This window comes from Hemicordylus capensis, chromosome 4 (genome assembly GCF_027244095.1).
Source record: "Hemicordylus capensis ecotype Gifberg chromosome 4, rHemCap1.1.pri, whole genome shotgun sequence".
Lineage (NCBI taxonomy): Eukaryota > Metazoa > Chordata > Lepidosauria > Squamata > Cordylidae > Hemicordylus > Hemicordylus capensis.
Window position 1 is genome coordinate 82902154 of NC_069660.1, and position 25398 is coordinate 82927551.

The 25398-nt window shown below is 42.5% G+C and overlaps 1 protein-coding gene across 12 annotated transcripts in view; it reads left to right on the plus strand.

Annotated features, from left to right (window-relative positions):
* The window catches only part of ST3GAL3 (ST3 beta-galactoside alpha-2,3-sialyltransferase 3), a 341725-nt gene that overhangs the window by 5482 nt on the left and 310845 nt on the right, over positions 1 to 25398 (plus strand). For 9 of the 12 annotated variants that reach the window (XM_053249782.1, XM_053249790.1, XM_053249783.1 and 6 more), the window contains exon 2: positions 4971 to 5115. In XM_053249782.1, coding sequence (XP_053105757.1) covers positions 4995 to 5115 — 121 coding nt within the window. In that variant the 5' untranslated portion in view covers positions 4971 to 4994. Of the gene's footprint in view, positions 1 to 2248; positions 2394 to 4970; positions 5116 to 25398 lie in introns of all 12 variants that reach the window. The other 3 variants (XM_053249779.1, XM_053249780.1, XM_053249781.1) reach the window with 1 other exon arrangement.

The window sequence follows — 25398 nt, forward strand, 5'->3', positions numbered from 1 at the left end:
ACAGGCTGATAGCATCCATGCCACGCCGCATTGAGGCAGTAATTGCTGCAAAAGGGGCCCAAACCAAGTACTGAATACATATTCATGCTTATACTTTTCAGAGGTCCGATATTGTTCTATTCTTCAATCCTTGTCTTCTTGGTTCCATGTAATATTCTAATTTTCTGAGATTGTGGATTTGGGGTTTTCATGAGCTGTACGCCAGGATCATCACAATTATAGCAAATTAAGGCTTGACTTATCTCGCTTTGCTTGTAATGCGTCTGTCTCATATATCAGTTTCACCTTTTAATTTGCATTACTGAAATTAATGGACTTTTGCACGATATTCTAATTTTCCGAGTTTCACCTGTAGAACATTTTTCATTAATGGGTAGCAATTTTGTAGTGTAAAATGTAAATAATTGAGTTTATGGGAATAGTGTTTGGTCTTTTGCTAAATCTTGCATGCTCTGTGCTGTCTAGCAAGTTCTTGTCATGATATTGCTTTAAAAGTAATACAGTCTGCAGTGCATTGGTTAATCCTGTTGGGAGGTGTGTACAAAGGAGCGCTAGAGGTTAGAACGACATGTTCTCATTTTAAACAACTCTGCCCCTTGTTGTTAAAAGTGGTATTTGTCTTATATTTAGAAGGGGAAACCCCCTTTGAGCAGTGGCAAATGTTGAGGAGAATGGCAATGAAATGTAATCTCTATTCTTTCAAGTTCTGATTGCTACAGTTACGCAGGAGACTGTTAGATTTCTTTCCATTCCAACATATCCAAATGTTACTCTGGGGCTCCAGCTGGTTGTCAGATGGGATTTCTGTAGTATCTTTATCTTCAGAGCAGACTGGTGGAAAGGAAGTGCTGTAAGGAAAGGAAGTATGTAAGGCTATAACACCTGGGGTTTTCTAAGTTTAGAAAAAAAGATGACAGAGGGGCAACATGATAGAAGTCTATAAAATTATACGTGGTGTGGATAGAGAGAAATTTTTCTCCCTTTCATATAACACCAGAACCAGAGGTCATCCAATGAAACTAATTGCCAAGAAATTTAGAACCAGCAAAAGTAAATACTTTTTCACACAACACATAATTAACCTGTGGAATTCTCTGCCACAAGATGTGTTGACAGTCACCAGCCTGGGTGGCTTTAAGAAGGGCTTAGATAAATTCATGGAGGACAAGCCTATCAATGGCTCCTAGTCTGAGTGCTATAGGGCACTTCTAGCCTGAAAGGGAAGATGCTTCTCAATACCAGTTGCAGGGGTGCAACAGCAGGAGAGAGGGCATTATTATTTATTACATTTATAAACTGCCCCATCCAAAGGCTCTGGGTGGTGTACAACAAATTTAAAAAGCCATAAAAACACACACCATTTAAAACACAGTGCTAAAAACAATATAACAAGGATTAAAAACCATTTAAAATTAATTAAAATACTTTAAAAAACAATTTACAAACCTTGGAAGGCCAGGCCAAACAAGTAAGTTTTTAGGGCTCTCTTAAAGGCCGACAGCTAGCCTAAGCTGCGGATATATGTCGGGAGTGCATTCCATAGGCCAGGAGCAGCTACACAAAAGGCCCGGTTCCCAGTCGCCACCAGACATACCGGTGGTAACTGGAGACGGACCTCTCCAGATGACCTCAATGAGCGATGGGGATTATACTGAAGAAGGCGCACTCTAAGGTGCTCATGTCCTCAGCTCTTGCCTGTGAGCTTCCTAGAGGCATCTGGTGGGCCACTGTGTGAATCAGGATGCTGGACTAGATGGGCCTTGGGCCTGCTCCAGCAGGGCTGTTCTTATGTTCTTAGAAGTGATGAACAGGGCAGCAGCCGCCGGATACATACAGGACATAGAGGTATTCAAGGCATGAGCTTTCCTAGTCGGTTATTCAAATAAGATATTGGAGTGCTGGGAATCTGTTTTCAAACAGCAGGAGTGAGGCATGGGAATCACAGTTCTGCATCATGGAGTATCTGGAGTTTCTAGAGTGTGCCTTCAGTGTGTTCCTTAATGTGTATATTTATTGTTCAATTTTTTATACCGCCCTTCATAATGTATCTCAGGGCGGTTGAAGAGTGTTAGTGGGAGTTCATGGTGTTCTCTTGCAGTTTGTCCAAAGCAGGAGTCCTGAAACAGGACTTGGAAAAACAAGACTCTGAGGAGTTGGAAACAGTGGCCAGACTGATAAGAGACCCAGATATTTCACAGCATACTGGAATTTGTACTGTAATTCAAGCTAGCTTGTTCTGTTTTTTTAGAGTTCCTGTATGCGATCCATGCCTGGTATGCTTCTGTTCTTTAGTTGCTAAAGGACCAGAGAAGCTGTGCTGTTGATTCCCACAGTGCTCTCTCACTCTTGTTTCCTCCCACACCAAGCAGTCTGTAAAGATGTACTTACTGCAAGTGAGTCTGCCACTTAAAACTGAGTAGTGCTTGTTAGACTTCAGTAATGATGAAATGTCCTTGGATCTAGGAAGGAGCCCAAAAATTTAGGAGCCAGACAATGGATCTTTGACAGATTTACTGGAGTGTGTGTGAGTGAAAGAGAAATGCATGTTTATCTCCTTTACAAGTAACATGTTTAGAACAGAAACAGGGCTGCCTGGGACATATAAGGATTTGATTAAATAACTCTTACCTCTGAATATCATAGTCTAGGTGCCATGGTTAAATTTCTAAGCACCATGACTCCCAGCTGACTGGGATTTGTCAAGCTGTTTTTCAGAGACTCACTTGTCATTGTTTATACTCTCCTGTACCATTCTGTTTCTTTGTATTACAATATTTCACTAAAATATTTCCAGTGTGGAAAAAGAATATACCACTCTTCCTGTCACATCAGTCTCTAGATCAGGCCTGCTCAACTTTTGGCCCCCCAGCTGTTTTTGGACTACAACTCCCATAATCCCCAGCCACAGTGGCCAATAGCTAGGGATCATGGGAGTTGTAGGCTGACATCTGCAGGAGGGCCGAAGTTGAGCAGGTCTGCTCTAGATATTTGAAATAAAGATGTAATTGCAGTTGTAGTGACTTTCATGCATTATGTAAAGGTGTTCCCTAGGAATTAGGTGAAAGCTAATCATTGTTTAATATTGTGAGAAGCCTCAGACTACCAGAGGGCTAAATTCCAAGGAGTGAATGTGTGGGACCTTTATGCCTGCTCAGTTTTCTCTCTCTGCCTTCCCCAGTAGTAAGGCAGCAGAAGATTGGTGTGCTTGGCAACTGGGCATATTTTAAAGAAAATCAGCATAAATCTGATTACCATCTATCAGCTGCCTAGTAATATACATGCATGGTTACCCTCTGTGTTGAAACAAATAAAACTTGTGTCAATGGGCCCACATTTTGTATTAAGTTAAGAAGGTTAAACGATTCTACATAATTTTCTTAATACAGTTTATTCAGCTTGCCATTTTTGAGATTTTAATGCAGTTCAGTACCCATTAGAAAGTACTATTTTTTTACTTTAACATAATATAGAAACTAAATGTTAATAAGTATAAGCCATATGATTTAAAAGACTACAATGTAATTACTTTATTATAGCAAGTTATATTGACTTTAGAAGAATGTGTGGCTCAGCATTGTCTTGTACTTTGGTGTTCCAAAACATCACAAATGAAGCCCTTGCCTCAAAACAGATTAACCTTTTGTTGTTCTCCTCTGACATGCACAACATGAATCAGTTTAATCATAGAAACGTTACCCCATATATTAAATAACTAGCCAGCTATAGGTGGTCAGCTTGCTTTTTTCTTCATCAGTAATCACTGTTCTTGCCACTATTATATTAAGACATGAGCAATTCTTTCCAAAGCTTCTGGCTGCAAAACAAAGTGGTTCTAACGGAACTATAGAACAGTCACTTCCTCAACATGGCCTAATATTATTTTCCAGCACGGTGTAACTTTTAGACAGTTCCAGAAAGTCTGGATCAGATTAGCACAAAGCTGACAACTCTCATGACCAAGTATATGTATATTTTGTTTAATCTTAAAAGATTAGAAATGTTGAATCTTATAGAAGTGTTCTCTTCTATTTAAATGTAATATAACTTTGGAAAAACATTGCAATAAGATATACAGGAGTTGAAAGTGTTAAAAGAAAGACTGAAGAAGTCTGGGAGGGAGCCAAAACTGTTTATTTTGATATTTTTTATTATTTTTACATTTTATATCCCATTTTTCCTCCAAGGAGCCCAGAGCGGCATACTACATACTTAGGTTTCCCCTCACAACAACCCTGTGAAGTAGGTTAGGCTGAGAGAGAAGTGACTGGCCCAGACTCACCCAGCTAGTATCATGGCTGAATGGGGATTTGAACTTGGGTCTCTCTGGTCCTAGTCCCACACTCTAGCCACTACACCATGTACAACAGGATATTATTACTGAAGTTAGATGGCTTTTAGCAATGTTTAAATTGATTTAAATGGTTCTTTTGAAGGAAATGCTGATTTACTTCTTACAAATTGATACAACCAAATTTGGAGTTTAAAATTATTCTAGGTGTTCTGTGTATAGTGAAGAAATTCTTTAGTACCACTTATCCAGCCTTGTAAAAAATTTCTTAGTTTGAAGCTTTGATAGTTGTTCTAAACCAAGGCCATGTGTTCTGGAGGCGTGGACTTTCCTAAACATGGTGATCCAGTAATGAGTAGGCTTGTTTTGATTTGACAAAGTGTGCAACAGAGTACAGAGTGTAGCACCCAGGAATAGCATTTATAGACCACTCAGGAACATCATTTATAGACCAAGCCATGGAGGAGCAACTTCCTGATTTTACATACAGTTACTCTAGAAGCATGTCCTGTTCATTTACATTCCATGAGAACTGGGGGATGAGTGTATGGAAAATATCTGTTAGGAAAGAAATATATATGTGTGTTGCCTGATCTCTTATGTATGCATATCTTAGTTGATCTATAGAGAATGAAGGAGCTAACTAGAAAATGCAAGGCTCAAACTGATTTCTTTCCCCCAGGTCTTGTAGAAGAGCCAATCCCATATGAAGATGGGACTTCTGGTGTTTATGCGTAACCTGCTACTAGCCCTCTGTCTTTTTCTGGTGTTGGGATTTCTATATTACTCAGCTTGGAAACTGCATCTTCTCCAGTGGGAGGATTCAAGTAAGTATAATTGTAGTGCAGGCCATCTGAGAGTCTTAGTTGTCTTGTGGCTAAGTGGTTTTTGTAGATTTTAGGTCTACTTACAAAGCAGCAATCTGGAACAAACCCAAGCAATGGTTGGATCCCATGTGCTTTAGGGAATTGAATATACTTTTCTCTTAATGTTCTTGGGCTCTAGATTGATTAATTGGGATCTACAAGATAAACATTCACATGTTTTGATATGGTAAACAAAGCATGTTTCTGACTGTGTGCAGGCACACTTTCTTGTACATTTTTGTAATCTGTGCTACTCCTGTTGAGTGACAGCTTCTAAGAGTTGTATGGGTTTACTGGTTTTCTTTATTATTCTTTGGTGTTCCTTTTTTATTTCATTTTTCAAGTGAAGGCATATTGGTCTTCCCCCACCCCTCTCCATTAGATTAAGTTTGTTTCTGCACAGCCACTCATCTGTGGGACTATTTTGCAAATGTAGGCTGTAATCGCTGTGTACATTTTCACCGTAATGCGTAACTGAGCTGGAGGAATCCAGCCCACAAGTTCAATCACTGTGTCAACTTTGGTGCTAACTCTTGTGCTTCTTATTGCATGAAGGCTTTGGTTACAAAGAGAGCAAAACAAGTTGCCCGTTATCTGGGTTTCTACTGAAATAAAGGAAGATAAGTACTGAAGAAGGAGGTTTCCAAAGAAACCATTTGAGAGGAATGCTGCTGCTTTTATTATATTAAGTACAATCCAGCATGTCATTGACAATGGTGTACAATTTTGTGCAGAATAATTTGGGGCACTTTCTTCAGTGTTAGCCTTATAATTACATTCAGCTGACTGAACTTTTGCTTTTCAACTTGTGGGTTCTTTTCTGTCCTATCCTGTCATTTTTACTATTAAGATTCTGACATGGTGAATCATTAAGCCCTACTCCTCTTTTACATAAGTGTTTCTGCTCTGTGAATGTTGTTGGATCTTTTTTAAAAAAATAAAAAGCTTGTTTACTCTTTGAGCAAGTAGATCTTTAATCTTGAGTCTTTGAGGATACTAAAGGCAGTGAGACCTCTAACTGGAAAGAGTGGGGCAAGTTATGATTTTAAAATAAAGCTGGGATCTTTGTACATCCTACATTTTTCTGGCATTACCAGAACAACTACAGGAACTATTCAGAACACCTAAATGTTAAATGTTTACCCAAATGGCTCATACGTTTTCTCTAGAGTTTATACACTGGAGGAAACTTTACTATACACATAATGAAACTTACACATGGTGGTGTAGGAAGGAGTTCTGATATTGCACTCATATTTTGTCCACTGCTTGGTGATCTTAGGTTCATTTGTGTTGTGCTTATTAGGTGCTGAAAATTCCAAAACAATATCTTTTTGTAAAGGCTGCAAATGTTGAACATCCTGTGTATGATGATGATGATGTTGAATATTTATCTCTGCTTTTTTTAAAAAACCACAAATTAGTTTACATAGTAAAAGTGTCAATTGACAATAGTGAATATTAGACGTTGCTATGTTTATTGCCGTATGAGTCTTGTAAGCAGTAGCCTAGTTAACTGGATGCTTTGGGAAAATTAAGAAGTGACAAGTGTGTACAGGTGAAACTCGGAAAATTAGAATATCGTGCAAAAGTCCATTAATTTCAGTAATGCAAATTAAAAGGTGAAACTGATATATGAGACAGATGCATTACATGCAAAGCAAGATAAGTCAAGCTTTAATTTGTTATAATTGTGATGATCATGGCATACAGCTCATGAAAACCCCAAATCCACAATCTCAGAAAATTAGAATATTACATGGAACCAAGAAGACAAGGATTGTAGAATAGAACAATATCGGACCTCTGAAAAGTATACAGTATACTGTGCTTGATTGGCCAGCAAACTCGCCTGACCTGACCCCATAGAGAATCTATGGGGCATTGCCAAGAGAAGGATGAGAGACATGAGACCAAACAATGCAGAATTGCTGAAGGCCGCTAATGAAGCATCCTGGTCTTCCATAATACCTCATCAGTGCCACAGGCTGATAGCATCCATGCCACGCCACATTGAGGCAGTAATTGCTGCAAAAGGGGCCCAAACCAAGTACTGAATACATATGCATGCTTATACTTTTCAGAGGTCCGATATTGTTCTATTTACAATCCTTGTTTTATTGGTTTCATGTAATATTCTAATTTTCTGAGATTGTGGATTTGGGGTTTTCATGAGCTGTACGCCAGGATCATCACAATTATAACAAATTAAGGCTTGACTTATCTCGCTTTGCATGTAATGCGTCTGTCTCATATATCAGTTTCACCTTTTTAATTTGCATTACTGAAATTAATGGACTTTTGCACGATATTCTAATTTTTTGAGTTTCACCTGTATGTATAAAATTCTTTTTTTGAAGTTCCATTCTGGTGCAGTTGAGTTGAGTGAGACAACAGGTAAGCGTGCTGACAAATTTCATGAGTACAGTGAGTTCCCTGGGGGCTTTCCCAGATGGCAGATTTACTTCAGAGTTCCCCCGGCAGTGGTGAGTATGTATTCACACATCAGGGGGATTTACCTTAACAACAACAATAACATTGACATACCACTTTTCAACAAAGATTTCCAAAGCGGTTTACATAGAGAAATAATAAATAAAACTAGCTGGACCGGGCGCAGAGCATCTGCACCTCTAGTTCTCCCCGCCTGCCCGTTTCCTTCCTCCCCCCTCACCCGTTGTTGTCGCAGCTTTGTCCCGCCCACCCCGTCTCCCCACTCTTGCCCAGCTGCCTGCTCCCTTCGTCGTTTCCTTCCTCTTCCTTGCCTGCCTGTCTGCGCTGCAGTTTCCTACTCTATAAAGCCATTGGCTAGAGAAAAACCTGGGAGCAAGCAGTTTGAATGGTCCACAGGAAAAATTTGAAAGGAACAGAGGGGACACCACATCCAAGCAGCCCTATGTGAATGCCTCCAGAATTTTTGCCTCCGGAATGTTTTGGCTTCAGGCTGTGGCCTCTATGTGACTAATGGTTAGTCGCGTAATTCTGCGATTAAGCCTGTCATCTGGGAAAGCCCCTGGAAGCAATAGTGGCCATTTCGCTCTTGCAATGTTTAGTTTCTAGTTAGTTTGAGTAGATTGCTTTATTTATAAACCACGGAGCATCCTTTTCTAGTTGTTTAGGGTATCCTTATACTTGATAACAAAGTTAAGCAAGTGAAGTCCCATTAACTTCAATGGAAAATAAATAGGATAAAAGCAGATTCTCTGTGCTTTATGGTTATGGAGTTGGTATTGAGGCTATCACATTCATTTACAAAATTAGGGAAGGCATTTTCTAGGTGGTAGCTTAAGTTTTGAATCCTGTTAGGGGAGACAGGGAGCCAATGTGACAGCCACCTATGCCACCTGTCTTGGCTAACTATGCCTCTTTTGTGCCATTCAGGGCTAGTATTTCCCCTTAGCCCATTTACATTCTCCAAAGTTAATACCTGTTAAACTCTTTCTTCCTGCTCTTCCCTATCCAAGGGGAGACAATAAGCTGAGGTTGCACATTATAGAGTGTTCTTTATCTTACTGATCAAGCTTGTCTAGGGCAAAGATGCAGAATTTCCAGATTGGAATGTACAGGTGGATCATTAACAGAAGATGCTGGTACTCAGCATATGTAAATAGCATTAGAAAAGGCCACACAGACACCCATTACCATTGCAAGGGCTTGGATTCTATTACAAAGCCTTGGATTTCAAAATGTGAATATTAGGAACAATTTTAAAATATATTGAATTCATTGTTTCATCACAGAGAGGGTAAAAGTAAAGTTTGTGAAGCTCTCTGCAAATTAAAGACTCTATAATTGTTATATTTAAATAAAAAATCCAGCTCCCTGGCATGTTGCATTAGGTAGCTTCTGGCTTGCTGCATCCTTGTTTCTTGAGGGCAGGAAGTGTGGCCAAGGGAAGAGGAAGGTAAATGCATCTTTGGATAATACACAGGCATGTTGACCCCAAGGCATGTTAACCCCACAGGGTCCTGGCAGCAGCAGTGCTGCTGATAAATAACCCTGGAGGATGTGGAGGCAGTTGCCTCTGCTATAAAAGACTTCCTGTGAAGGAATAAGTCAAGCTGTAGGGAAGGAGCTTTTCCCTTTCTGTAAGGGTGCAGCTTGGCCTTCCTGATACAGTTTTTTTTAAATAGGCGGGCACTTGACTAGTAAAAAGAACACACACACACACACACACACACACACACACACACACATACAACAGTAGCTCAAATGTGTAAATGGAAAGGATTCAAATGATTGCTCTGAAAATCTGTAAACTATCATAGAACAGTGTATTTGTGTGTCTGGAACATCACAATGTTTCTTAGCAATTGTTGCAATTGTATGTAACAGCATTGAATAGTAATGGAAGTAATACAAATAACAATGCACATTTACTCTTTCCAAAAGAGGAGGGAAGTCCTTGTAATTAATGTGTGATGCTGTGTTATACTCAATTGTACCATTGGTCTATCTAATCTGCTTTTGAGCAGAGATTTCCCCATCTTGCTTTCTGAGATTTTTTTTAACCTGGAGTTGTCAGAGATTGAATGTGGGACATCTTGCATGCAAAGCATACACTATAGCAATGCGTTGTAGCTCCGTGGCAATTAGTGCTAGTATTATATAGCTAATATAACTTTTTTTTTCCAAGTAATGAAACCAGAGAATGAATAGGCAGAAATATATACTCACTTTGGCTGATTCTCTGCTTTGATCAGACAACTACAAATTAGGGATGTACATGAATTGTGATTTGATCACTGATTCAAAGCACAGCTCGGGCACCTTTTTAAAAGGGAGGAGAGCAGGTCCATGCCTGCTCCTCTGTGGCTCCGCCGCTCACTGGGTGGCACCCCCCCCAGCTGCTCTTGCGTGCCATCTGCACTCCTCCCAGCTGCCTTTGCATGGCAGCAGCATTCACATGGCCTCTGCGCATGTGCTGCAGCCCCTTGTGTGGTCAGCAACTGTGCGGAAGCCATGCCAGCTGGGGGAGTGTTGCCGTCATGCGAGGGCAGCTGGTTGGGGGGGGGGACCACTACAGTAGAAAGCTGCGGGAAGTGGCAGAGGAGCAGGCTCAGACCTGCTCTCCTCCCTTTTAAAGGTGCTTGGGCTATGCTTACAGGTGAAACTCGGAAAATTAGAATATCGTGCAAAAGTCCATTAATTTCAGTAATGCAAATTAAAAAGGTGAAACTGATATATGAGACAGACGCATTACATGCAAAGCGAGATAAGTCAAGCCTTAATTTGTTATAATTGTGATGATCATGGCGTACAGCTCATGAAAACCCCAAATCCACAATCTCAGAAAATTAGAATATTACATGGAACCAAGAAGACAAGGATTGTAGAATAGAACAATATCGGACCTCTGAAAAGTATAAGCATGCATATGTATTCAGTACTTGGTTTGGGCCCCTTTTGCAGCAATTACTGCCTCAATGTGGCGTGGCATGGATGCTATCAGCCTGTGGCACTGATGAGGTATTATGGAAGACCAGGATGCTTCATTAGCGGCCTTCAGCAATTCTGCATTGTTTGGTCTCATGTCTCTCATCCTTCTCTTGGCAATGCCCCATAGATTCTCTATGGCGTCAGGTCAGGCGAGTTTGCTGGCCAATCAAGCACAGTACATTGTATACTTTTCAGAGGTCCGATATTGTTCTATTCTTCAATCCTTGTCTTCTTGGTTCCATGTAATATTCTAATTTTCTGAGATTGTGGATTTGGGGTTTTCATGAGCTGTATGCCGTGATCATCACAATTATAACAAATTAAGGCTTGACTTATCTCGCTTTGCATGTAATGCGTCTGTCTCATATATCAGTTTCACCTTTTAAATTTGCATTACTGAAATTAATGGACTTTTGCGTGATATTCTAATTTTCCGAGTTTCACCTGTAGAATCAGTGATTGAATCACAATCTGTGCACATCCCTAAAATAAGTATAAAATCATAACATCTACTCTCTCTCAACACAGAAGTGATCACCTTGATGAACTCTTGATGATTTCAGCTTGCCTGGCAATTACAGATCATTCTCTCCAAACTCTGCTATAACTATAAACTATATACTGTAATATCTGTAAATGACTCCTGTAGCCGATAAACATTCAAATTTCAACCCTTGGCAGCTTCTTGCTGAAATGTACAGTCATGTTCTTACTCACTTGTCCGACTGCTGTCAGTTACTTTTCTGCAATGATTGTGTTGCAAAAATAGTCACAGGCAAACAAGTACAGGATGCAGATCTTATCTTTCTCCAGTCTGATGTCTGTTTCCATAGCAACAGAAATTAGATGCATGAGCAAATGGGTTGACTCGTTCATCTGTTGGTGGTAGCTTCTGGCTTTGCTTCTATTGTGTGGTAGTGAGCCTGACTGAGAGATGATCTGAAGTTTCTAAACAAGACTGTTTAAAGGTTTATTTTCAAGTGCATTATAGGAAGATGCTGAAAGGCATAATGTCATACTCTGAGGGAGGAGGCAATGGTAAACCACTCCTGAATTCTACCAAAGAAAACCACAGGGCTCTGTGGGTGCGAGAAGTCGAAATCGACTTGATGGCACACTTTACCTTTACCTTTAGGATCCCTGTTGCTAACACAGAGCACAGAGCACTCCTTGCAAGCACAGGGATATTTCTAATACATGAATAGGATGATAGGTAAGTTGTACAAATACAAAAATGAAAAATATTATTTATTTTTATTTTATTTTATTTTATTTTACATATTTTATACCACCCAAAATGTATGTCTCTGGGCAGTTTACAACAAGATAAAAACAACATTAAAACATTAGTTAAAAACAAAAACAAGACATTTAAAACACAACAAAACCAATCAAAACAGTATCAGTTAAAAGCCTGGGTGAACAGATGTGTCTTTAAAGACTTTTTAAAAATTGTCAAAGATGAGGCTATTTCACTAGGGAGCACATTCCAAAGCCTTGGGGCAGCAACGGAGAAGGCCCGTCCCTGAGTAGCCACCAGACGAGCCGGTGGCAAATGCAGACGGACCTCTCCTGATGATCTCAATGGGTGGTGGGGTTCATAACGAAGAAGACGTTCTCTTAAATACCCAGGGCCCAAGCTGTTTAGGGCTCTATAGGTTATAACTAACACCTTGTATTTTGCCCAGAAACATATCGGCAGCCAGTGTAACTCCTTCAATACAGGACTAATATGGTGTCTCCCAGAGACCAGCCTGGCTACCGTATTCTGAACCAACTGTAGTTTACGGACTACATACAAGTGCAGCCCCACATAGAGCGCATTAAAGTAATCCAGTCTGGAGGTTACCAGCAGATGTACCACTGTTTTGAGGTCATCTATCTTAAGAAACGGACGCAGCTGGCTTATTAGCTGAAGCTGATAGAAGGCACCTCAAGCCACTGCCTCAACCTGGGACACCAGGGAGAGACTTGGATCCAGAAGCACCCCAGACTGCGTACCTGTTCCTTCTGGGCAAGTGTGACCCCATCCAGAATGGGCAGATCAAAATTGTCTCCTGAGTTTCGACCCCACACAATGAGTATCTCCGTCTTATCTGGATTCAGTCTGTTTGTTATCCCTCATCCAGCCCATTACTGACTCCAGACATTGTGGGAGGTTATGTCCTCTCCCGATGATGCTGACATGGAGAAATAGATTTGGGTGTCATCAACATACTGGTAGCACCCTGCGCCAAATCTGCTGCTGATCTCTCCCAGCGGTTTCATGTAAATGTTAAACAACATCGGAGACAATATGGAGCCCTGAGGGACACCATACAAAAGGTCCGATTTTGAAGAACAGTCTCCAAGGGACACCATCTGGAACCTGCCCGAGAGGTAGGAGTGGAACCACTGCAGAGTAGTGCCTCTCACTCCCAAACCCCTCAGACGCTCCAGAAGGATACTATGGTCGATAGTATTGAAAGCCACAGAGAGGTCCAAAAGGACCAACAGAGTCACACTTCCTCTGCCAATTCCCAGTTGGAGATCATCCATCAGGCCAACCAAGGAGAGCTGCTGCCAGGCAGAGTAGACAGTACTGAGCTAACTTTAACACTTTGCTAGAAAGTATATTGGAAACAACTTTCTGCTTTTTATACCAGCGATGTGTGTAGTACTTTTCCCCGCCACCAGTTCTCTTTTAGCTGCTTTGAGGGGTGATTCTCTTCTAGCAGTTAGGTGACTTACCCACAAAGGTTCCGTGACCCACTAGTGGATTTTAATGCCATTTCTGCAATCCCTGTTATAAATAGTTAGTAGTAAAGCATTTATGAAAAATCTTGCAGAAACCTATGGCATGCATTAGTACCTCTAAAGCTATGAAAGTGAACAGCTTACTGTCAATGTACCTTTTGTAGTACGCAATGCTGGATTGTTTATTAATTAATTACATTTTATATCCCGCTCTTTCTCCAAGGAGCCCAGAGTAGTGTACTACATACTTAAGTTTCTCCTCACAACAACCCTGTGAAGTAGGTTAGGCTGAGAGCGAAGTGACTGACCAGAGTCACCCAGCCAGTATCATGGCTGAATGGGGATTTGAACTCGGGTCTCCCTGGTCCTAGTCCAGCACTCTAACCACTGCACCATGCTGGCTCTCTGTTAGGACAAGCCTCCAACATGAGTCTGTTTTTGTGAACCAGTGTAAACTTTTTGTGACTGTACGCCCCTGGGATTTCTCCAGAAGTTTCTCTCTATGTATTGAGGGCCTAACTAGACAGGATGTGATTGGACCTTCTGCCTGTGTGTTTGTGTCTTCATCTGGTTTTTAAAGCAGCCATGGGGAACATAAATTAAGTGGTTGTGCAGGGTGAATCCAACACTTTCTCTCTGCACTATGTCAGGAGTTTCTCCCCTCCCCTGCGAGATAGGGTTGTGTACCCAGCCAAATGGCAGGGTGCCAAGGGAAGCCGGGGGTTCCAAACGCCAAGGCAACCCCAGTAATTACCTTTCAGGAGTCAGGGAGGGCTCAGAGAGAAGTGCAACAGCTGCTGGTGGGTGGGTGGGTACAGCCAGGAGACAGCAGCTTGGTGGAGAGGGAATAGCAACAATATTAACTCCACAGCTACAAACAGGTGCAGGGATATTAAGGAAGGGGGTGGAGTTGGAGAACAAGTCCCTTTTGGGAGCCAGGGGTTGGATGGCCACTACACCTGCCCAGCCAGGGAAGATGGAGCAGGTTGGAAGCGGGGAGGAGTGTCTGAAATTCAGGGCTCTGTTTAAGCCAGGGGCTGCTGAGGATGAGATCATCAGCTGGGATGGGCTTGTTGGTCTGTCTCCTGGAGAGGAGTTCAGGTCTTTTGGTTCTCACTGATAGGAGAAGAAGGGAGTGAATGAACTTCCCTCCTTCCCCAGCTCTGAGACTGTGCCCAAGCCTAGAATTTAGTGCTGGTGGGCGGAAAGTTTGCCTTAGAGAATTCCTCACCCAAGGAACATTGACACACTGTTTCCCCAAGCTAAAGCTTGCTGGAGAAGAGGATTCCATCTCCCCCAGGGTGTGAGACTGGGGTGCTTGCCTCTTCTCTTCTGCCCCTCCCCCTGGTTGCCATCTGCCTCCCCCCAGGACTGCTTGCGGAGAGGCTTTGCAGGACTGGGGCTGTAAGGGTGACTGGGCAGTTTTTCCTGGTTCTACCTGCTGAGCTTACTGCTCAGCCTATATAGGAAGGCTGCCAGTGGTGGCGGGCCCGCCACTGAAGGGGCAACACCAAAGGGGGTTGCCCCTTTGGGGGAGCCACTTTGGGGGAGAAACGAGGGCGAGGGCTGGACACTTTGTCCAACCATTTGTATAGAGGGAGGCATCCAATAGTGGGGCTTCTGTTCAATCAGTTTTAAGTTGTGCTGAGGTTGGGTTGAAGTTGTAATGTGTGTGGGTTTGTCTGGAGATGGGGAGCCAGGGAGTGCCTTCGTTGAAGGTGGGGCAGCTATTCCTGTGGTGGTGGGAAATAGAAGAAGAAATGCTGGCAGGTCAGCAAGTTATTTCAGGGGAAGGGTGGTCAGAAATCTAATAGCTGTCCCCCTTTCCGGCTGTCCTGCCAGCTCTTTGACCTCGGGGAGCACTGCCAACATCCCACATAACCTTACCTTGCTCCTCTGCAATGCCAGGTTGGTTCAAAATAAATCAGAACTCATCCATGATTTGATCATGGATAAAGGGGCTGACCTGATGTGTATTACTGAGACTTGGTTGGGGGAGGCTAGTGGTCCAGTTTGGTCCCAGCTTCTCCCGCCAGGATATTCTGTAGAGGAGCAGGTGAGGGGACGTGGGTGGGGAGGTGAAGTGGCTGTGGTCTATAAGGATAACATCTCCCTTACCAGGGTCCCTGTTAGGGTATCGGACCATATCGAATGTGTGTACTTGAGTTTGGGGACCAGGGATAGATTGGGACTTCTGCTGGTGTACCGATCGCCCTGCTGCCCAGCGGAATCCCTTACTGAGCTCACGGACTTGGTCACGGAACTTGCGTTGGAGTCTCCCAGACTTTTGGTGCTGGGGGACTTCAATGTTCATTTTGGGACCAATTTGTCCAGGGCAGCTCAGGAGTTCATAGTGGCCATGACGACTATGGGCCTATCCCAAGCGGTCTCTGGATCGACGCATATTGCAGGTCACAAGCTTGATTTGGTCTTTTATTCTGATCAGGGTGGTGTTCCGTGTGTGGGGACTCCTACGATTTCCCCGTTGTCATGGACGGACCACCATCTGGTTAAGGTTGGACTTACAACCACTTCCCACCTCCGCAGGGGTGAGGGGCCTGTTAGAATGGTCCGCCTGAAGAGGTTACTGGATTCGGTAGGATTCCAAGACGCCTTGGAGGGATTTAATGTTGGCTCTGCTGGTGATCCTGTTGATGCCCTGGTTGAGAACTGGAACAACTTGCTCACCAGGGCAGTAGACATGATTGCTCCTAAGCGTCCCCTCCGACCTGCTTCAAAATTGGACCCTTGGTATACGGAAGATCTACGGGGGCTGAAGCGGCAAGGTAGGTGACTGGAGCACAAGTGGAGAAAAACTCGACTCGAGTCCGACAGATTACGACATGGAGCACATTTAAAGATCTATGCTCAGGCGATACGTGCGGCAAAGAAGCGGTTCTTTTCTGCCCGTATTGCCTCTGCGAGTTCACGTCCGGCGGAGGTGTTCAGGGTTGTGAGGGGACTGGTATCTGCTCCCTCTCCCTTGAACCAGAATTTGGAGGCATCAGTTACCCACTGTGGTGTGTTTAATGAATTTTTCGCAGAAAAAATCTCTTGGATTCAGGCCAACCTAGATGGAGACTCCACAATTAATTTGATGTCTGAACTGGAGGTGTCCGACAACTCCTCTTATACGATTCGACTGGATCAATTTCAGTTTGTGAGTCCTGATGATGTGGACAAGCTGCTTGGAGCAGTGAGGCCTACCACTTGTCCTCTTGATCCTTGTCCAACATGGCTTGTTCTATCTAGCAGGGAGGCTGTCATAAGCGGCCTGGTAGAAATCATAAATGTTTCTCTGAGGGAGGGCAGGATGCCTCCTTGTCTTAAGGAGGCAATTATTAGACCTCTTCTAAAGAAGCCTGCGTTAGATCCCTCAGAGTTGAGCAATTATAGGCCAGTTTCCAACCTCCCATGGTTGGGCAAGGTAATTGAGAGGGTGGTGGCCTCTCAGCTCCAGGCGGTCTTGGAGGAAACTGATTATCTAGACCCATTTCAAACTGGTTTTCGGGCGGGCTATGGGGTGGAGACTACCTTGGTCGGCCTGATGGATGATCTCCAATTGGCAATGGACAGAGGAAGTGTGACTCTGTTGGTCCTCTTGGATCTCTCGGCGGCTTTCGATACTATCGACCATAGTATCTTTCTGGAACGTCTGAGGGGGTTGGGGGTGGGAGGCACTGTTTTACAGTGGTTCCGCTCCTACCTCTCGGACAGATTCCAGATGTTGTCGATTGGAGACTGTTGCTCTTCAAAATCTGATCTTAAGTATGGTGTCCCTCAAGGCTCCATACTCTCTCCAATGCTTTTTAACATCTACATGAAACCGCTGGGAGAGATCATCAGGGGATTTGGAGCTGGGTGTTACCAGTATGCTGATGACACCCAGATCTACTTCTCCATGTCAACTTCTTCAGGAGCTGGCATATCCTCCCTAAATGCCTGTCTGGAAGCAGTAATGGGCTGGATGAGGGAGAATAAACTGAAGCTGAATCCAGATAAGACGGAGGTACTTATTGTGCGGGGTCGGAACTCTAGAGACGATGTTGATCTGCCAGTTCTAGACGGGGTCACACTTCCCCCAAAGGAACAGGTTCGCAGTCTGGGAGTACTTCTGGATCAACGTCTCTCCTTGGTTTCTCAGGTTGAGGCGGTGGCCAGGGGTGCTTTCTATCAGCTCTGGCTGATACGCCAGCTGCGCCCGTTTCTTGAGATCAATGACCTCAAAACAGTGGTACATTTGTTGGTAACCTCCAGACTGGATTACTGTAATGCGCTCTACGTGGGGCTGCCTTTGTACATAGTCCGGAAACTTCAGTTGGTTCAGAATGCGGCAGCCAGGTTGGTCTCTGGGTCATCTCGGAGAGACCACATTACTCCTTTGTTGATGGAGTTACACTGGCTGCCAATAGGTTTCCGGGCAAAATACAAAGTGCTAGTTATAACTTATAAAGCCCTAAACGGCTTAGGCCCTGGGTATTTAAGAGAGTGTCTTCTTCGCTATGAGCCCCACCGGCCGTTGAGGTCACTTGAGGAGGTCCGTCTCCAGTTGCCACCAACTCGTTTGGTGGCTACACAGAGACGGGCCTTCTCGGCTGCTGCCCCGAGATTATGGAATGCGCTCCCTGCTGAGATATGATCCTCCCCATCTCTCGCAATTTTCAGAAAACACCTGAAAACACACCTCTTCAACCAGACCTTTTCAGCTTTTTAAAACTTGTTTTTAAATAGTTCTGAATATTTAATTGTTGTTTTATGATGTTTTTAATTGTTAATTATTGTTTTGTTTTAATGATTAATTGATTTTAATGGTGTTTTAATGTAAACCGCCCTGAGCCTTTTGGAAGGGCAGTATAAAAGTTTTAATAAAAAATAATAAAAAATAAATAAAGTGTATCTCCAAAGCTGCTATTTGCCCCACAGTAAAGAACAGATAGGTATGCGTGGGGTGAATTGTTTTTGGAGGGGCAATTTAGATTATATGGAATCATTGATTATATGGTGTCCCACAGGGCTTCATACTGTCTCCAATGCTCTTTAACATTTACATGAAACCAATGGGAGAGGTCATCAGGAGATTTGGTGCAGGGCATTATCAGTACCCTGATGACACCCAAACCTATTTCTCCATGTCAACATCACCAGGAAAAGGCATAACCTCCCTAAATGCCTGCCTGGAGGCAGTGATGGGCTGGATGAGGGATAACAAACTGAGACTGAATCCAAATAAGACAGAGGTGCTTATTGTGTGGGGTTGGAGCTCAGGAGACAATTTTGATATGCCAATTCTGTAAAGGTCACTTAGAAATCTTCCTTGGAGATTTCATCCCAAGCAAGGAGGTTTAAGCTCTGTTGATAAGAGGGGTGGCGGCAGCATTTTGAACCTACCGTTGATACAGGATAGTTTTAAGAGAAGCCTAACCAAGAGCTCAACAGGAATGATTCAGCATTTCTTTCCCTCATGTGAGATTGCTCTGAGACAAAGGCTTTAATCCACAACAATAGCTATCCAGTCTGACTTGTCAGTGGTATTGCTGAAGGCATATTCTTGGATGATAGGTTTATCAGTGGCTGTTAGCCATGATATCTAATGGGAACTTCCAAGACCAAATGCTATATACCTCTGAATACCAAATGCTCAAATAGAGGTTAGCAATGGCCTTTGTGCTCTTTTTTTAAAGCTTCCGAAGTATCTAACTGGTGGCTGCTGAAGGCAGAATATTGGACTCCATTGCCCAACCACGTGTATGCAAAACCGCAGGTGTTGGGGGCTATGTGTAATCCCATACAAATCCACCTGCATCCCAATTATTTCCTGAGTATTCTAGCCCAAAAGGAAGCTTATTCTTTTAGTTGCATCAAGAACCTTTCTTTGGATCATCTGGCTCTACCATTTTAATAGACAGATATGGGCTCACTTGAAGAAGGTGGGAACAACCCACTTTGGATATGATCCAGTTGTTGCTAGTAGGGCAAGGCTTGAACCAGGCCATTGGAGATGACCATTCAGTGGGGAAATTTGATTAAGTACTTTGAACTGCTGGACCATTAGAACTATTCACTCTTAGTACCAACGGATGAAAGTGTGTGGGAGAATAGACTATAGGGCAGTCCACACAGTGAAGAACAGGATAGGAGATACCTCCTACCCAAGTTCAGGGGCTGTGCGCACACCCGTTTGTTTAATCTGACAGATTAAAACAAAGTTGAAAGTGCCATCTGTAACTGTGTGGGTGAGAGGGTGTTTTATCCTAATGTGTTGAAGACCTGGATACAACTGCTGGGTAGGAAGGAGCCCTCCCACCTAGCTGCTACTTAGCACATAATCACAGATAGCACCTCTGACCTTGTGTTTAATTGACAGACAGTCAGCAAATGGGAGTGTGCATAGCTCCTGAACTACTATACTAGAAGGGCAGTTCAGACAATGAAAAATAGGGTTCAAAGATGCCTCCTACCACTGTTCCCTCTAAGGTGTGCGCATGTGCATGCGCTCACAAGTTTTCCGATGTCCGCTCAGTTAATTTTAGATCCCGCTCAGGTTGAATTAGGAAGGCCCCACTCTGAATCCGGATGCGTATATAGTGCCTTGATACTGCCGCATCTCTGCACAGAGATGAAAAAAAATTAGAGGGACCACTGCCTCTTACCCTATTTTTCATTGCCTGAACCAGTATTCCCTGTAACAGGGATTCCCGATGTTGTTGCCTATAACTCCCAGAATCCCCAGCCAAGCGCCATTGCAGCTGGGGATTCTGGGAGCTATAGTTAACAACATAGGGAAATCCCTGCTATAGGGAACACTGGTCTTAACTGCCCTTATGATTCACAAAGAGAGTAGTAGGAACATGTGCATGTACACGTGTTCAAGCAAATAGGCTATTCTCAAATGAGGTTTTTGGCCTCCAGTATGGAGTTTGTCATATTAGTTGATCCAAATGGGGAAACAGTCATTGTTTCTTCTTTGCCCTTTTGTAGACTTTGGAGCAACCTGAAATCTGTTTTGCACCTAGCACAGTCTAAAGTAACTACGTCTGTATAATACTTGTGACATTTTAGTTGGTCCTAATAAAAGCATTGCCCTACTGTGGCTTTTGGATCATGTCTGCTAAACATTTCTGAGATGAATATAGTCCTGATGTGGCCACCTGAATCAGGCAATAACACCATGATGCTTGTTACATGTAACCTTCTACATTGTACTGTACTGTAGGTATACCTAAAATTCTAGGTATCATTATGTATATAGGCGACTATGTTTTGTACAGACTACTTTTGCTTGTTATCAGAATGTGCTAGATTATTATTTAGAAATTTAAAGAAAAATGCAATAGTAGAGTTGAATAGTGTTTATCATATAAATCACGCTATATTTTAAGCTATATATGAATGGAAGTGAAGTTCTTGTTTTCTCTTTTAGGCTCTGAAGTGTAAAATGTCATTCAAGAATGAATTTAAAATTTATTCATGGCTATACTTCACTTCAGGAGCTTCTTCCAGGTCCTTAGGATTGTAAAGTGGGCCTTGACAATCTTTCTTTGGATCTAGGAGCCAGCGCAAATTCTTGGGAGCCAGACAATGGACATTTGACAAAATTACCGGACTTATTGATGGACATTATGGAGCAGGAGCGTAAATGGATTTCTTTTTATCCCCTTTTTATTTCTATTTCTGTTTTTATTTCTGTTTTATGTAAAACAGAAACATGGCTGTCTGTGGGGCAAATAAATTATTAAAGGACTCAGCCTCTAAATCACTGTTTAAAGTGTGTACACTCTCACACATTTTTAATGTCCACTCAGTTCATTTTAGATCCCGCTCAGGTTGAATCAGGAAGGCCCTACACTGAATGCATGCACACACATACTGTTTTGATACTGCTGCCCAGAACAAAACTCATTCCTCAAAAAAAAGGAAAAAAAATTAGAACACTGCTTTGAATACCCTAGTATTCTAGTATACCCTAGGCACTGTAGTTAAATTTCTAGGCATCGTGGCTGCCTGGTGCCTGGGATTTGTCAAGCCTAAAGTGCTAAAGTCCTAGTTCTAAAGCCCTGTTCTAATCAATCTAGCAATTGATTAGATCAGTGGTTTTGAACCATGGGTACTTGATTCTTGGGGGTGCTTTGAATCCACATGGGGGGGGGGAGGTACACAGAACCAATGTTCCCTCTAACAGAGATTCCTAGATATTGTGGACTAAAACTCCCATAATCCCTAAGCAAAAGCCATTGCAGCTAGGGATTCTGGGAGTTGTAGTCAACAACATCTGGGAATCTTTGTTAGAGGGAACACTGCATAGAACCTTCTCACCTCCCTGACTCACTTGCATGCAAAAATGAGGGAGGGGGAGGAGTGTTGGGCACAGGGCTGTCCCTAGGGGGGTGCGGGGCTGGGGGTGAATCAGCATGTGTGGGGCCGCCTTAACATTTCATATCATTACAGACTCATACTGATCGATGACATACAGTGTAAATAGTGTGAGTGGGGTTTTTGGACATGCCCAACCAGCTTGGACATAAAATAAATTTCTAAAGAAATAAAAATAAAACACACAGCACATGCTTCTCAGACCTTCTGGGTTGCAAATCAACTTCAGCATAGTGCATTCATAAATAAATAAATTATATATTGTTTGTTCCAGAAGTTTTTGTAATTTTCTGCCATGAAACAAGCCACTTATAGGACTTTTTGGATTTTTTTTTAAATAACAACCAACAATTTGTCAAGTCCACTTCAATTTAAATATACATATTCCTCCCACCCTGCCCTACATCTCTGCTCAATACCAAAGTCCTATGGCAAGTCAGTCCCTAAATATGCAAGGTGGGGGGAGGCCTCTCTGGAAGCCCCGCCCACCCACCGACCGAATAGCTGAGAGGTGGGAGAGAGGGAGCGCTAGCTGCTTGCCTGGGAGCCTTTTAAGCTGCACACAGACACAAAAGATCAGCTGTGGGGAGTGATATGTGGCTGGGTCTGGGGGAGAGAGGAGGGCAGGCTGCACTGCAGTGTGCCAGAGAGGGGCCTGTGCCAGCTTGGGGCAATTGCCCTGCCCTAAGGACAGCGCTGGTCAGGTGGCATCCATCTCTCCGCCTCTCCGCCTGGCTGGCTAGGTGTTCAGGTTCAGCCCACTCTTCCTTCAGTCTGACTGGCAGACCTGGCAGTGAGGGAAATGCTGGCTGATGCTCAGTGTCTTCATTGTCCTTGCTACTGAATCTGTCAGTCAGGCTGAGGGAGGGATAGGCTGAGCCTGATAGACTGAGCCAGCCAGTCACAGGGAGAGGGAGGGTCAGGGTCAGGTCAGGAGTAGGCTGTGGAGTCTTGTCCATGAGGCTCCTGAGGTCAGGAGGAAGAAGGAAGCCCCTATGTAGATCTGGGGCTTAATTTCAGGGCAGATTCACTTAGCTTGTATTTTATTTCCCACCAACTTTGGCAAAATATACTTCTGGGGATCACAGTTCTTGGCTGATTATATGGGGTACCTGAGCTGAAGCTTTTTAGACAGAAGGGATACACTTGTTTAAAAAGATTAATAATTTTGAAATCTCTTTTAATTAGGCAACACATATTTTAAAAGGGTGTTAATTATTTTTTAATGATAAGTAAAAACTGCAGATGGAAAAAGTATTTTCTTTTCACCCTTACATGGAAGGGAATGCCTTTTGTAAGATGGTGCCTCTGTAATAGATACAGTATATGTATCATCTGAAAATAGAGGGTGGTTTTTCTTTTTCCTGCAAAATTATGAGAGTTGTGTTCAAATGTAATATGATCAGTTTAATCATTTGATTTATTGACTCATATTGCTTTAACTGGGTGTTGTCTCGTTTTTTAATCCCTCTAGTCAGAAAGAGCTATTAGAGTTAAGATGATAAATATTGTATTAAAATATACCTTGTTGGTGATCTCTATAATAGCATTGTACCTGTACCTGAGGCTCTTGTACCGGGCCCTGAGAACATGGTGTCCATGAGGAAGCTGGAGAATTCGCTGCTAACTGAGCAAAGAGGCACCTTTTAAAAGTGGTGATTACTGTATCTTAATTTAGCAGGGGGAGAGCAAATGGCCCTATCCATCCCCAACACAGCATCCCTCCGGTGGCTGTTGCTGGTGTCTATCTTATGTTTCTTTTTTAGATTGTAAGCCCTTTGGAGATATGGAGTCTGCCTGCCTGTCTGTCTATTCTACTTCTAGTTCTATGTAAACCCCTTTGGAAATATCAGTTGAAAACTGGTATATGAATATTGGTCGTATTCATATTATAGTTTATGCTGCTTTTCAACAAAAAATGTTTTCAAAGTGGTTTACAACACAAATAAGAACATGGCTCCCATGTCTTAAAAAGGCTTGCAGTCTAAAAAGAAATGGAAGAGGGACAGCAGGAATAGCCATTAGAGGGTAGAAAAGTAAGTATCAATAACACTAAGCAGTCTTTTAGTCGATTGGTACAAAGCCCAAGTTCCTCAAGTAAAATTCCTTTGGCTTGCCTCAAGAAAGGAAGGCTCCCTTCTTCCCGTTGGAAAAAGTTCTGGCCATGGATGGTCAGATAGGACCAACCGACCACACAGGAGACAGCAAGAGACTTCTGGTGTTCTCAGTTTGTTTCACCACAGCCAATTTTCCACTTATCTGTGGTTTTTGATCTTCTCAATTTAATTCCTTCTCTTGGGTTTTTTATTGTGAAGAGAGGAAACTATTTGTATTAGTTTAGAGTCCCTTTTTGGGTTTGGTTTTTCTGTTAAGCCTGCCTGTGGACTATATTAATTTTTCAATTTACATTGCAGTATGATAACCACTCAATGAAGAGTTTATAAAATCGACCTTCAAGTAGATTATACTTCTTTACCACTTGGGGGCGGTAGATTCCTTTCTTTTGCATTTTCTAGGAATTCTCTCCTACCTTTCCCCTTCTGTAACAGTAAAACATAAATGAAAAAAATATATTTAGTCATGTTGTGTTTGCTTTTGAATATTGCACCTATGAATATTGTTTTTGTGCTGTTCTACTTTTGGCGCAAAATTTAAAGTGCTTTTATTAAATATGCTCGCTGTCTCCTGGTGCCTTTCACGTTTTTTCCCTTCTCCTCCCCCACTTCCTTCCAAATTGCAAAGCTAAATTGGAGAGGAGTAGTGGAGATGAGAGAATGTATTATAGTATACATTGCACTTTAGAGTCAAATAAGTATAAAAGCAAAGACTTAAAATTCCAATTTGTAGACTGACCTCTGCCAAACAGCACTGGGAAATGTTTGTAGGTTATATTCCTCAAACTCCACCATTGATGTGCTGTTTAGAATGGGAGGCTACAATGTCTATCTGGATGAAATTGCAATTAATTTTAATATTTATCTTCACCAATTTTTTATTCCTAGTTATGTAGACTGGTAATTTGTGGCAGGCAAGTCACCTAATGGCGCAGTGGGGAAGTAAGTTGCCTAGGGACCAAGAGGTTGCTAGTTCGAATCCCTGCTGGTATGTTTCCCAGACTATGGGAAACACTTATATCAGGCAGCCACGTTATAGGAAGATGCTGAAAGGCATCATCTCATACTACGTGGGAGAAGGCAATGGTAAACCCCTCCTGTATTCTACCAAGGACAACCACAGGACTCTGTAGACTCCAGGAGTCAACATCGACTTGACAGTACAACAATTTGTGACAGAGTATGGGTTCCAATCTATATGTGCATATCTGTGTGTCTGTTTTATTACTACATATAAAGCATTTTCAATTTGCCTGTCTCAGGATTCTGTTCCCTTTCCCTGCAGCTCTGATATATCTGTGGATAGGGCTTGTATAACAGTTTCTTTGAGTGTTTTATACTCTTGTGCGCTTTCATTCCATAGAAATTCAGTTTGCCTTTTTGCTTGATGTGGAACCTTCCGAACCAATTACTCCACTTTAACAGTGACCCCTTGAGGTTTCAAGTGGACTAAGTTGGGCTCTGCTCTTTTAACTTAAGTGCAGCAATCCAAGTCAATCATATTTATCAAATACATTTTTAATACATTATATAGCAGGATTTAATTATTAATGTTCAGTTTCCAGAAGTTATTTAGGTAAGAGTG